The sequence below is a fragment of the Diadema antillarum genome, unplaced genomic scaffold (genome assembly GCF_040938485.1).
Source record: "Diadema antillarum isolate AM-2024a unplaced genomic scaffold, OU_Dant_1.0 scf00000023, whole genome shotgun sequence".
NCBI lineage: Eukaryota > Metazoa > Echinodermata > Echinoidea > Diadematoida > Diadematidae > Diadema > Diadema antillarum.
This window is the reverse complement of record NW_027270912.1, coordinates 1677152-1692556: the sequence shown is the minus strand read 5'-3', so window position 1 is coordinate 1692556 and position 15405 is coordinate 1677152. Positions and strand designations below refer to the sequence as shown.

Below are 15405 nucleotides of genomic sequence, written 5' to 3'. Positions count from 1 at the left end.
CTAACGCATAAATGAATTCCTTTAAAAAAATCACAAAAATCTTGATAACGCAATCTTTAGTTCATGAGTGCAGGGGATGATGGTATGTCATAAAAATACGTGAATGCATGGCGCAAGGCATCATACTTAAAAAATGCGCATCGCACAGTGCGCGCAGCATTACTTAAAGTAAATTCAAAATGTATGATCAATCTCATATCATAATGATAAATTATGCCCTATAGTTTCAATAAAGATTGGATTGGCGTCACATACGGACTGATACGCAAGAAACAGATAGGTAATGTGGTATAGATACATTGATCACTGATGCCATGATAAGAAATGAAACAGGTCTGTGGGGTAACAAAGTGGAAAAATATAGACAGCCAAGGAAAACAAACAAACACCGATGGATGAAAAGACAGAGGCAGGTAATTAGTATGGTATATAAGAAAGAGAAGAATAACACTTAAAAGACAGATCTAAGAAGAGATTGGTTGTTAGGGAGAAGTGAAATAACAAGAAATGTGTTGAAGGTTAGATTCATACAAGTTCTACAACTATTCAGGAGGTGTGATGTATGTAACACAAACGAGTATTGGATTTACGAAATAAGGTTTGGGTAATGCAGCTGGAATGATAGTAAAAGCAAACAAAATGATAACACACTCAAAATATTCAAAACACGCCGACACGAATCCACCAAAGATTGTGATTATTTAGTAAATAGCAAAAGATATGAAACCAGTATGTGATATATCATAAGTTACCTTGAAATCGATACCGCTGCCCTTTTCCCCCCTATTTGAGCCTGTCTTCTGTCAGCATTCTTGAGTTATTACAAAGGATGTCTTTATTTTGTAAACGGAGAGGAGAGAGGCCAATGAATTATGACCCTGGCAAATGAGATATCGGTCCGTGTAATTTGCGACGATGAAAATGTCATGTCTTTCCAAATATTTTCGAACCCTACCGACCCTGAACTCGAACCCAAAAGCTTACTAGCCTTTCGAGGCGTTTTATGCAATGTTATGTCCCCAGGCGTGAAAAAAAAAATATAAAAGTACGACGCCTAAACATTCACGATGACATACCAGTCGAATTTTCAAACTAAGAAGCGAAACTGCTTTTTAAACGATTGCGAGCCGCGTTCTCTTGTTATAGAAACACCCCTTTGCCATTGTTCTCTGCACTGCCAATTAAAGTGAAACGTTCGTTCGTCTTCAGACGTTGTCCCTCAAAACAACCATACAGCCTCCGAGATATTAATCACTATTTCCATAAAGGGTTACTAAATGGCGAAACGGGTTCTCGAAATTAATCGGCTAAACTTACTCCTCACGCGCAATCACTGGACAGAAGATGAAGAGCTCGAATGTCAACATACCTACGCTGACGACATTGAACTTTCACATAATGTCGTCTGCTTAGTCATAACACTGTTGGTATTGTCTGGCTTCAGAAATCCGTCTTACATAAGAATGTCCTGTACTGTTTAACATCTGAGTATACTACATTCAATCTCACACAATAAATGGCAAAGGTAAAGGAAGACATTGTTTCAAAGGCATATTGGCCAGTAATGGTTGCCCCCACGATGGGCGAAAATGGCAACAAACAAGCGCAATTCAAGGCAAATCAAGGAAGTTGAAAATGCTTGAGAATACTCAGGTCTTGATTACACTATATACATCATAACTCCAATGGTTTATGAAAATTTGGGAAGGAATTATTCCATGATGCTACTCAGAGGCAAAATGTCCAGAACCAGTCCCGCCGCCTGCGTTAGCTGACAATGAGGAAAGTGCCATGGCCGCGCTGTTGAGAAGCTCGTTTGCTGATGGCAGACGACCCGTCACACTGGCGGGAAAACCGGTGCCCGCCGTTGCAGCTTGTTGTGACAGAGCAGCACTCAGTGCGCTGGACACTGCAGAAACAGGCACGCTGCTCAAAGTGGTGGCTATGCTGTGGGAGGGCAGATCCTGCTGCTGGTCGTGCTGCTGTTGCGCCTGATGTTGCTGCTGGGGATGGTGGTGGTTGTGGCTGTGGTTGTGGTGGTGGTGGTGGTTCTGCTGTTGCTGCTGCTGCTGATGATGTTGCTGCTGTTGATGATGGTGATGTTGCAGTGGCGTCGTTAAACCCATTGTTGACGTGGAAAGATTGAGCGCAGGGGTCAGGATGGCGGGATTCATCAACATTGACATTGTAGCGAGTTGGGCTGCCTGGTTCACGTTTATGTCTCCTTTGCTTGACGCCAGGGCCAATGGAAGCATCTGTTAATACCAATATGGCAGGGTATTCCGTTTGTGTTTGGAAAAACAAGTTTTTCTTATAAAGAGCCAGAATTTATCTCGTGAAAAATCAAGTGATAAAAATGCAAATACAAAAGGATAAGCACATAAGAATTAGCGATTGCAGAGGAGAAATTATATTGTATAATAATCACTGTCTACGGGAAAGAAAAAAAAAGTTTTCCAACCACATGCTTTAGATTATACTTTCAAGTATATTGATCTGCCACATACTGGCGGCAAGAGAACCAGAATCGGTCAGTTTTCTTCGCATGCTAAATAATTTCTTCATATCTACAGGCGTAAATTTCGGTGTAATACTTCCTCATTTTAGTTTTCTCTCTCCGCCTGGAAGATGTTCTCTCAGCTCATTTTTGTTTGTTTGTAAAGCTTTACGCAATTGCGGCTTTCTTTTTTACATTACACGAGAAACGTACTCATTAACAACTCGTAGGAATTTTATGTGCTACATAGGTGGTGCCTTTTGAGTTTTGCCGCTCTCTCACCTGAGGCAGAATCATATCGGATGGAAATTTGAAGCCTTGAAGCCCGGTGGCGTCTGTGAGGTTGGCCAGCTCGGGCGCCTCGTGGATGTGCGATGGCGTCGTGCCCGCCTCGTCTGTGTGTTCTGGAGGTTCAACCTTGACGGCTTGAGGGTGCGAGAGGACCGCGCCGCTGCTCCCTCCTCCAGCACCACCACCGGTACCACCGGCTCCAGCTTCGCCGTTTCCGCCACCTCCACCACTACCTCGTCCTCCTCCACCTCCTCCGCCGCCTCCTCCTGGAGTGGCCGACTGTATGGCAGTGACGGCGTTCTGCGGATGATGACTCAGGACGGATTCTTAGGAGAGAATTGACGAAATTACGATTAAGTTGCGTCAATAATATTGTATCCGTAAGTTGCGCATGACTAACAGTAGAAAAGTAAGACATGACTACATCAATTTCAGTGTTTTAAAACTGTCTGAACAGGATAGTTGACGTGGAAAAATGACGAAAATCATCTACACATGTGCAGCTTGAACGAAATGTAGGGGTGAAGTTGAAGTTGATTTATCACTGAAGGACAGAAACTCAGGTAGTTGATTTTTACCATTCATTTGGGCCTATTTGACTAGCCATGAAAATGCCGACAAATGAGAAAATTTCTAAAAATATATCTATGCATAATGATGACAATGACATTCACGTATTATAATGCGGATGACGATGACAATTAGTTATGACTAAGATAAAATTCGAATTGATTGACAAATTGCCCATCATCCACGTAAATTCGTTAATCAGTTGCAATAAAAACACCTGGACGCAAGGATTAATTGACTTTAATAAACAAACATAGAATTAATGACGTATTTAGTTATAATGATAACGCTAATCGTAATCAATGTTCAAGGTTATTAATCATCACTGTTCCATAAAGTTTATATCGCACATAAAAGTAAAGGGAACAGAAAAAGGCACAACGCAGAGGAACAAACAAAAAAGTACAGAAAATAATAAATTGCGTATAGACATTGAGGAAGCTTACAAAACATAGTTAGTAAGGCCCATTAACAGGGGTATGACACAAGACTTTGTGTTCCTAAGAAATCATAACAACTTGTTCGAACAGTGATTCTCATTCAATCGCTCACACACTCGCGCGCCGGTGAAAAGGTCAAACATATTGTATACTTGTATACAATACTACGTAGTTTACTCCATTTTTGCAAGCTAATTAAAGAGCCACAATATTGCTCTATAATAGGAGTTTACAACATAATTCTATTAAGTGTTAGAAAGTTCGACGAATGTTACCTATGCAATATAGTTAAACATAATATTATAACGGAACAAGGGAAAGTGGGCCATTTTATATTCTCAGTTTCCTCTTTCTGTATCACCTATAATGCAACTAGGAGATATGCAAATGACCTTCCACCAGTATAACAACAATATATGAGTGAATCATGAACTTTTAAGCACGAGGAAAACATTTCATCGAAAGATATACCGTGATTTTAATAATAATTCCAGTGCTTCCAGATACTTTCATATAAATGTTCTGGATATGACTTTTACAGTTAAGAAAGACATCACCCTGTTAACAGTGATTCTCGGAAACGGTATTGATTGAACCCTTTGCATGCTTACGTATTTTACAGATATTTCACTCAGAAGAAGGAAAAATGTGTTATTACTATGTTCTTTTGATCTATGAAACACTTGTTGTAAGAAAAGATTGTTAATTTAGGAAAATTTAAAGTATATTTGATACTTTGGTGAGCTAAAGCAATATTGTACCGTCATCAGCATTTGACATACATTCAGAGGAAAACAACGAGGATCATATCGTTAATATTGATCCCCCCCCCAAAAAAAAAAGAAAAAGAAAAAATGCCTTGCATTCGACAGATAAGCATACAATGGAAGTTGATTTCTTTTTTTTCCCCCGAAACCAAAGTTGACCTCTAATCAATTCATTAATCAAATATTTTATGCACTGTACTGAAATGCCCAGACTACTCTACACTATCTTTCAAACATTTCTAAAATAATTTGTAAAATGGCTACAGAGCTATACAATCACCAACATTATTGTTTTAAGTTCTGTGATTTTTTGAATAATTATCACTATTCAACTAGGACTAAAAATAGTGGTAGTATTATTCCTACATAATCATAATGCTTAATTTCCAGAATGGTGCAAAATTAACGTACCCTCATCAAGGTCCATTGAGCGTATACTTCAGCGATAAATGATGTGAATATATTAACATAGTTAAATTCATCATCTCACGTCACAATAATATATTAACAGTATTCGTTATAACATGACAAGCAGTATTTGAACAAGAGTAGTGTTATTCGGTGCATTCTTCCTATAGCATCCAAGAAACGAATACTAGATACATATGAAATAAGTGAAAATATCACTACACGTAATGTGAATGCGCGCAATTACATTGTTACTGCAACCGTGTTGTTACGAAAAACCTTAAAATGATAACCGTCTTCCAACGATTACATAGCAGAATGATCAACTTATTATTTTTTTTTACAATCCTCACATCATATTCACTAAATACTCACGGACACAGATTGTAATAAAAAGAAGTCTCCTTTTTTTTTCTTGTCCTCACATTCACTCCCTCCCCCCTTCTCCAATCTTTCCTAATATGTTTATATTAGCTGTCATATCCAATCATTCTCCAAACACATCAGTCATGTCAACTTCTGTCCTTCATCATTAGCAGCACGCAAGGAAAAGCTAGCCATCAAGAGTAAGGAAAAAAGAATGAAAAGAGGAAAGGAAGAAGAAGAAGGAACAGAAACGATGAATATATGCTTTTGTTTGAATATTGGGCTCAAAGGCCCAAAGTTCATGTAAACATACACGTATTTTGCTGCAGCGGAAAGCTGTAAATGCCTCTAAAACTTAGATTCTAAACATTCGATCTCGCAAATGTAAACAGGGAAGAAATCGGAGAAGTACTCCAGCATCCCCATTCTGTCCTATTAATATCTCGGCAAGGGCGAATTTCATAAATACACTTCAATCTTCGTAGATCTTCAGTTAAAGTACTAATACAGATGTGCTATAAGCACTTTAATTCACGGCAATCATGAAACTCCTTTACATTATTCCTCTACCATGTCTACTGTAATACCAACATGATGTTATCATTGGTTTCTAAATACAATCTAATCATAAGATTTGTACTCGTTGATTAATACGTTGTAACACAACAAGGGCTTATCATGGGCGGTTTGACCAAGGAGTTAGCACATAACTCCTTTATTGTTTGACCGAACACTATTCGGATTAACTTTGATTACCCTCACCTCCCTGATTACCCATACTCTCCAGCTCACCCTGCCTCTCAGCTCTCTTCCAGCATCTTGTTTCCCACCCCCACCCTTTCCTTTCCACTCCCCTCTCCTTCTCTCTCCAAGTTCCCTGTGTACTTCTTCATTTCCCCTTCCCTCTCAATACCCTCTGTTTTTACCCTTCACTTCTATAGTGCATTATTTTTTGTGCTGCAGTACATGGTATTACCAACATAACGTCATCGGTCTCTGAATACGTTTTACTCATTAGTTTTGTACATGATGTTATTGTGAAGTTTTGACAATATCTTCCGTGGGATTTTTTTTCTTTTTTTTTTTAGCGGTGTGACTGTTTGATGGAAAATTTTGGACAATCTGTAAACATTGTTGTTGTTTCGTGTGCTCAGATTCACGGAGAGGGATGAAAAATTGTCTGGTCACCCCTTTTCCATTCATATCTCTCCCCTTTCCTCTAATTTCCTCCACCATTTCATAGATTTTTTTTTTTACCCTTCTCGTATTGCGCCAGTCGATTCATCTAGATATTCTGTAAATTTCACCCCTTTCATTTTGTGTGTACAAAATACAGACAAAGTAATATAGCGGAAAGCAGCATTTTGTGTGTAACAGCATTGTGTGTGTACGTCTGCTTTTCATTGTGTGAGGACATAACCCAATGTATCTCAACCAAGGAATCTATATAGCTTATAATCATTCTGTTTCCACCTAGACCCTTTGGATTGCCCAACTCGTTTCCCCCACTCAGTTCTCAATGCATGCACTTGCACCACAAGTTGCATTTGGGTATTTCGGTGGCATTTTGTGCTGTTTCTTCTCAATTATATGCTCAATATGCATGAAACTATCGGCGTCATTGTTCTTTATTATTACTGTACCTTTTGTAAATTGGGTAAGTTCAATAATGTGTCGACTTGTATTGTTTTAATACTTTGCTTGGACACGGACTGAAATGAACTAGACTTGCATCAAACTGAACTGAAATGTGATGGGATAAGTATAATCCTTTTCTTTCTTTCATTCATTCTTTCTTTCCTTTTTTTTTGGGGGGGGGGGTGTGGGGGTGTTCCAGTGAAGGTTGTTAATCCTTCTCATACGCGTTTCATCAAGAGTCTGTGAAGAAAATGATTTTTGTTTTTTTGCATATTCCAATTAATGTCAGAATTTGCCTTGATAGTTCGTAATCACGAATACATTTCACTTACATGACTTATCCATTTCAAGAGAAGAGGATTGGATATAAAATGTATGAGATGTCGGTTAGTTATGACATCTTTGAAGGCTTCCGTGGTGGTAGAAGGCTTCACGGTGCACCACGTATTCTTTCTAGAGTATGTACCGTACTCCAGAAAGAATAGGCCCGAAAGAATACGTGGTGCACCATGAAGCCTTCTACCACCCATCGGTCAGTTATGTTGATCCCATTGGTGCCCTTGGGATCAACGGTTACCTCCCAAATGATTAGGGCTGCTTCACCATACACACGTTAATATAAATACTAAAGATTCAGTAACTTGAGTTTCGAGAGCTCGTACGATAATCTGGCGTGTAGTTGCTGTATGAACGATTCACAACTAAAGGAATGCTTATTATTAAAGGAATATGTTGCTGGGAATTCCTGGAAGTAAATATCGGTACAAACTACTCATACTGCCGGTGCGAGATTTCATCACCAGTATAATTTAGTGAAGCAGTGGATATAGCTTCCTTTTCGTAGAATAACAAAGAAGAGGATGCAAATGCTATTAATATTATTATGGCATTTCTCAAGTGTGCCTGATGTGAAGATCCATGACCAACTGTCGCCACTTCCCCCTTCGGAGGCTGCATAGTCGAGTTTCTCAGGAAAAGACCAATACGATAAGGTTTCAGATTTTAACGAGTCAGAGTATTATACGATTTCCATAAGGCTCCAGTATATCATGTCAGACAGGTTGACAGTTAGCAAAAGAAGAGTCCCTATGTGAATGTATTCTCTCTACAAAGGGCTGCTAACATTCACAAATCAAGTCAGTTATACGTTGCTAAGGGCAATCAGGAAGATAATTGTGTGTTACTTATAATGCACCCAGAAAACCCAAGGGGAACAATTGGGTGCATGTCACGAGACCAACACCCACGAGTTATACAGTCCACAAGTCATACAGCTCATGAGTGATACAGCCCATGAGCTCGACTTAAAGCAAACAAGGCCCATGAGACCGACACATTAAGCCCCGTGTTGTAATGTCGAACTCATGGGGGTTTTTTTTGCCTATAAGTGACGAACTCATGAGCCTTGTTTGCCTAGTGTCGAACTCATGGGCTTTTTGACACGTGGGATGTGTGATTCATGGACTTTTTTTTTTCGATGTCGAGCTCGTGGGTTGTATGACTTTTGGAAGCCGGTCTCGTGGGATATATAAGGGGAAAATGTGAAATCCAGGCGCCTTTGACCTCTTGAGGTTTAAGTCAGGCGTGTCAGTATCGATACTCGTGGTTTTTCCAAAAATGAATTGAGTACTCTAGAGTCAATTTTGACGACTACTTTGAAATCATGGAGATAATCACGCTTCATGTACACCTGCAAGTATATCTGCAGGAATACAAAGAGACCTGGATCAAACTGAAGCCTCGTTGGCAAATTCTGACTGGTCAATTTGTGACAGAGAGGAATAGCACGTGTTCATCAATGACTACATCGTAAATTGTATGTTGTTGGCCCTTTAATCGCAATGGAGTGATTTCTATGTGTTGCTACCATACGGGTGATACACGTCAACATCTAAAATCTAATCCACCCGATTTACATGCAGAACAATTTTACCAGTGGTAATGTAATGATTGTTTCTTACAAATCGGCAACACAAATAATTATTCAGAACAATTTTGTTCTTGTTTTAGATTGAAATTCAACTGCCTGGTGCACACCTGGTGCAATCCAGGCAAAAGAAATGGCTAAATCGTGGTATGTGTCACCTCTTGTTCCGCGTGTGGTGTCTGACGCTGTGCACTAAATCTGTGGAGGTGGTCCGAGCGGGGGAGGTTAGCGGATATTGAGTGATGTTCAACTATCTGGTGAATACTTTTTGCGGAATGTTTGGGGAATTTTCACTCCAAAAAAAAAATGAGGAAAATAACATTTCAGGGAAATGAGAATGGCTAAATCATGGTATGTGTCACCTCTCGCTCAACGTGTGTGTCTTTCGATGTGTACCGAGTATATGGAGGCGGACTGAGAGTTAGAAGGGTGTGGAAGGAGATTGTCCCCCCTCATACACTGGGGAGCTTTTGCATTTTTAGAATTGAAATTCAACTATCTGGTGCACATTTTTGTGTGATATTTGGAAAATTTCAATCATAGAGTAAGAAACATGAAAATTACAGGACGATGTGAATGGCTAAATCGTATCAGTTCCGCGTTCCTCTTGTTCCGCGCGTGCGTCTTCACTGTGTAGGGCGCCTTGTGATAAAAGTCTATGGAAGTGGACCAAGCCAGGGGGGGGGGGGGGTGAGCGTTTGCAGTTTTAGAATTGAAATTCAACGATTAAGTGCACACTTACAGTGAAAAATTTGGACAATTCTGAATGAAAAAAAAAGATAGTAAATATTCAACGAAAATGTGATTGGCTCAATAATGGTATATCTGTCACCTCTTGTTCCTCGTGTGTGCTTTCACGTTGTACTGAGTCTAAAAGGAGGCGGATAGTGCTCGTTGGCAATGACAAAATAAACGATAATGAATAGGAGTGTTCACAAATTATATCACGATAATGCCATGTGCACTCTCACCCCACGATAATGCGCATTGTACTCAGAAATTTTAGTTTTCAATCGCTGCGTGATTTTCTCATTTGCTGATCACATTATTTCAAAACCTAATATCCGAGTGTTAAGGAAAAGAAGGGTCTAAACATTTTATAGACGTTTGTCGAGATGCCTACCTCCATTTGGCGTTCTCATGCCCCTCGTCAAGCCACCACGAAGTCCATCAGGCCCGATTCTCGTCGCGTCATTCTCGCCGTCAAACTTCTCCAAAGAGAAATCTCCGTTGGGCGACGCCTTTTCGTCACTGCCGTATTCACCATCAGCGCTCCTGGTAAGACAAAAGATTAAAACTAAATTCAGCTGCGCATTGAGTCGGTCATTCAGACATTCAGTTAGTAAGTGAATTAGCCCGAAAACTGGTCAAGCACTCCGTTGAAAAAAGAAGTAGTGATTAAAATCTGGATTGAACGTTCTTGAAATGAAAATGATCACACAATAAGATTGAAGAGCATGACCAAGAACAGCAATCAAAATTCAAGGAGAAAATGTCACAGTTTTGGTTGAGATGGAGCTTCAGGTTTCCAACTTCTTTTTTTTTTTTTTTTTTTTTTTGGGGGGGGGGGGGGAGATAATGAGAAGCATCTTATGAAATATGAAAGCTTATAAATCTAAGAGGAATTCAAAGTTTATTTGATGAAAATTGGTTTTGAAATAGCTGAGATATCCAAAACAAAGCGATCCCGAATAAAAAAATGGGACCAACCTCTTATTAGGATCGCTTTGTTTTACTTTGTTTTTGAATAAATTATAATCAGCCACTTCAAAGCCGATTTTCATCAAATAAACTTACAATAAAATTCTTCTAGAATTGTACCGTCTTTAACATTAGTCATAAAGTGGTTTCCAAAGTATCTCGGAAATCACAACTCAACCAATACTATATCATCCTTTTAACATATTACTGATGTACAGAGCAAACAATAACGACAGAAGGAACGAGTCAAAAATTCCTGAAGGATTAAATCGTACACACATGCATGCTACTGGTACTGATACATATGAAGATTCATCGAAGGCGATCACAAAAGCATGGGGAGAGAAAATATGCTCGTAATGGGGAATAGATGAAATCATAACTGTGACCCTCGTGTCAACGCATGCATGATAATGAAGTCTATGGATTTTCCATTTTTTATGTTCCCTTTGCTGCTGCTCTCATGGTCGTTGAATTTAGATTTTGTCTGTCTTCTTCTTCACTCAAAATTTGCAATGCAAATATTGAATCTAGTAAACTATTGCACCACCTTTTTCCTCCAATCAGCCTATCACTGCCTATATGTAGTATTCACTAAGAACATTGCATTTTAATTCCACTTTCTATCCCACTGTCTGTTATCAATTACAAACTAAATGAAATTATAATTTCGTAAACTTTTTTTTTTCTATTCTCGTTGGTATTGCATTGGTATTACGATATGTTTTGGAGTTTATGTCGGTATGTGTTGTTGTTGTTTGTCATAAATGCGGAACAGTACAAATGAATAAATTGACAGTAAATAAAGCTACCATACAAAAACATATGAAAAATAAAAGATAGGGAAGTTTCTGTTCACCTGTGACTGCATAATAAGGGATAATAATATTATAAAGTACTGGAATGCCTCGAGCTAGTTACCAGGGTAATACCAATGAATATTCATACAACGCGTATCAACTGGAACTGATCATGGGGTCATATTTTCTCTCTTTTTTTTCAAGCAAAACTTTCATGATGGAGAAAGCCTCAGTTTGAAAAAGGCTATTTCACTACAGTGTATTACAAACGAGTTTCATGTTCCACTGCTGTATTTTTTTTCAATATTTTTGAAAATTAGATAATTTTATCTCGTAAATACAGCTTTGCTTACATTTATCAATTTTTTCATATTTATAATCGAGAGTTTTCAATGTGTGATTTTTACATCATCGTGAAGTTACCATCAACACAGCTTTGGTATCCCTGCCGTGTTTTACTGTATACAATGTTTGTTATCAATTAACCACTTCACTTCAATTATACAATTCCATATTCAAACAAAGCAAATCTTCTTTAACCCTGATTATTGGGCAACTCGTATAAATGTATAAAGTAGGGTGATCGAGAGTGTCAATACTACTGAAATATTAAAACAAAATCTCAAAATTGCGCGATATCAAGGCATACAGGTGACACGTGGCAATCGCTTTCGCACATTCCTGCATGCAATGCCTTTCTTTTAAATGAATAAACTCATTGCATTTAATGCGAACATTTGCGTCGAAGACCATTCGCTCGATTCGAGTGGTAAGTCAAGGCGTATTTACATAAGCACCAGTGCAGGTTTGGTAAAAATAGCAACACCAAAGGACTTATAGTTTCGACTGAATATGTCTTGATAACGAAAAGTCCCATGTATCTTTTATCGTATGGACAAACAGCTTTAAAACGAAGCATATGAAACAAAACAAACCGTGGCGAATATATACCATGCATGCATACAGTACGATCGCGGAAATAGACATGCTAAAAAGTAGAATTACAATTCATTTACAGCATCAAAGTGTCTACAAAAATTCATAGGAAATTACTGAAAAAAATTCCTATTTTCCCAGTCAAGCTCTGCTTATGAAGATGGTCCCCTTGATTTCCAATAATTTATTTCAAAACTTTATTCGAAGAAGCGTTTCCAACAATAGTGTACCTTCAATCTGATATTGTTCTTTACTTTATACGTTTTTTCCTACGATTGCATTACATAATAATGTAAATGGATGCAGTTAATTCATATGGTTATGTCGACACTATGTTACATTTTGTGGTATACACTGTATTGGAAATGGTATGCAGAAATCAAACTTAACTGAGTGACTGATCTGAACTGAACTGCGTCGTGCATCCCCCTCGAAATGTTTCTCCTCACAATCCCGTTCATATATATATATATATATATATATATATATAAGATTAAGCGAGAATTAAGGTTTACGAGATATTTTCAGAGTTATTTACATGTTGGCTTGATTCACTTTTGGGTATTATCATCATTCTTTTCATAGTCAGTATTTTTTTAATGTAAACTATTATCATATCATTTTCATCATCACTCTTACCACAAGATACCATGGTAAGCCACTACGATCATCAACATTCCAATTCAATTTTGACAAGAAACCCGGGGGTCACGCGCTCACCTGAGTATCGCAATTTCACCTTCCATGCATTCTTGACACTCTTACCTGAGAACATTGGAAACTTAGGTCTGCATATACATGGCAGCCCTGGATCTGCAATGAACAAACTTGGAACTAAAGTCATCAGTGTACAAACTCATGGTATTAACTTTGCTTTATCATTTCTGGTTCTAGAGTAGAAGATTCTAAATATTCCTTAATGTGGGGGGGGGGGGGGGGGGGGAATGACCCCCTAGGGCCCCCCCCCCCCCCCAAGAGGGACATGGAGCCCATTTGAAGGAACTGAGATTCTATTCCCCTAGGGATGCTACCTGCTAAGTTTGGCCAAAATTCATCATGAGGTTTTCAAAAAAAAGAAGATGGACATGTACAATTCAGGCCCCATTATGACCCATCCCCATTCCCTCTCCTGGATCCCAAGGGGGGGGGGGGGGGGGCACCCCTGATTCTGCCAATCCCATGAACAAACGTGAAACTACAGTCATCAATGTACTAACTCATAGTATTATCTTAGCCCTATCACTTCTGGTTCTAGAGAAGATTTTTAAAGATTCCTTAATTTTAGGGGGTTTGGGCCCCCCTGGGGGCCCCCCAGGTAGGTCATGGTGCCCATTTGAACAAATTGAGATCCTATCCCCCTCAGGATGCTAGCTACCAAGTTTGGTGAAAATCAGACATGGGGATCTCAAAGTGAAGATAAAAATGTACAATTTAGGCCCCCATTAGGACCCCCGTCCCCTGGGTCCCAAGGGGGGGGGGCACCCCTGATTCCCCCATGAACAAACTTGAAACTACAGTCATCAATGTACTAACTCATAGTATTAACTAAGCCCTATCACTTCTGGTTCTAGAGAGGAAGATTTTTAAAGATTCCTTAATTTTAGGGGGTTTGGGCCCCCTTGGGGCCCCCCATGTGGGTCATGGTGCCCATTTGAACAAATTGAGATCCTATCCCCCTAGGGATGCTGCCTGCCAAGTTTGGTGAAAATCTGTCCTGGGGTTATCAAGAAGAAGATGAAAATGTAAAAAGTTTACGCACGACGGACGACGCACGACGCATGACGGACGCCGGGGGAAGAGCGATCGCAATAGCTCACTTGATCCTTCGGCTCAGGTGAGCTTATAAAACCAATGATATCATTGATATTCATAGCACTGAGTTTACACGTGGACTCGCCTCAAGCATGTCAAGGTTTAAAGTTATCTCACAATGTATCTCACTAGCCCAGGTTAGGAAGGACATGTACTTTCGTGTTGGAATAAAGATGAATGTTATGTGTCCTTCATTGTTTGACATCTGACTTGTGACAGATATCATTGGAGGCATTACTTTTAATACTCGTCTTAGCCAGCTTTCAATGAGTCCAGTATCAATGGCCGCGTATATAACGAGAGATATCAAACACCAATTTACCTGTATATCTTACACCACTTTGACACACGTGCCAGATATCAATATCTAGATATCAAGTGTACGCTTGCGTCAGATTACAAAAATTACACTTGACATCGCTAGCGCGAGATCATCATTTTTCTTTTTTCAAATAAAGTAAAGAGACACTGAAACTTCATATTAAGCAAATCACCTTGGTTATAAGTCCATCTATTTTTAAAGTTTGGAAGCTATTAGTCTATATGCATCGTTGGTTTATCATGAATACAACTGCCGTACTCCGTAACCAAGCTCTTCGTCAAGCATAACCACCTCATAATTATGCAATCGACATCGTTAGTACACAGGCTGCTGATGGTACAGATAAAGTTAAGGGTGTCAGTAATTCTTATTTCCTGACTGGCACATACAGCTCATCACTTAAAAGGGAATTCCAGTGCAGTTTAAAAGTTAGTCGGAAAAGAAGAAGTGAAATTTCCTGTCACAACAGTGAAAATTTGATCAAAATAGTGATATCTCCTTACATTTTAGGCTTTACTGCGAGATTTTTATATGTAGGATGTTTTGTGATATAACTAACCTACGCATGCATATGCATGACACTCGAACATTTCTTAAATCACTCTTCCGAATGGTAAAAATGCCTTTAATAAAAGTAACGTTGAATTTATGTCATTTCTCTCTTTTTGTCTGTGTACACGATAAATAGAAAACTGTGAGGTTATGACATCATCAGCTCCCTCATTTGCATATTCACATCAACTGTACGAGAACTGTTTCGCAGAATTTAGCGAAATTTCGCAGTTTCATAACTTCCATATCTTTTTATCCGATTTTGATCAAATTTTCACTCCTATACTTAACTCTTAAGATTTTGGTTTTCCTTATCTCAGTTACTTATAAATGGACTGGAATTCCTCTTTAAGCAGTAACATAAGGTATATCTAATCA

At 38.9% G+C, this 15405-nt stretch overlaps 1 protein-coding gene across 1 annotated transcript in view; it reads right to left on the bottom strand.

Annotated features, from left to right (window-relative positions):
• Nucleotides 1–224: 224 nt before the first annotated feature.
• The window catches only part of LOC139732019 (uncharacterized), a 56536-nt gene continuing 41355 nt past the window's right edge, over nt 225–15405 (bottom strand). Inside the window, exons 2-4 of the mRNA XM_071642898.1 lie at nt 10028–10179; nt 2780–3114; nt 225–2255 (exon numbers count right to left, since the gene is read on the bottom strand). Of these exons, the coding sequence (XP_071498999.1) occupies nt 1725–2255; nt 2780–3114; nt 10028–10179 (1018 nt within the window). The 3' untranslated portion in view covers nt 225–1724. The remainder of the gene's footprint in view (nt 2256–2779; nt 3115–10027; nt 10180–15405) is intronic.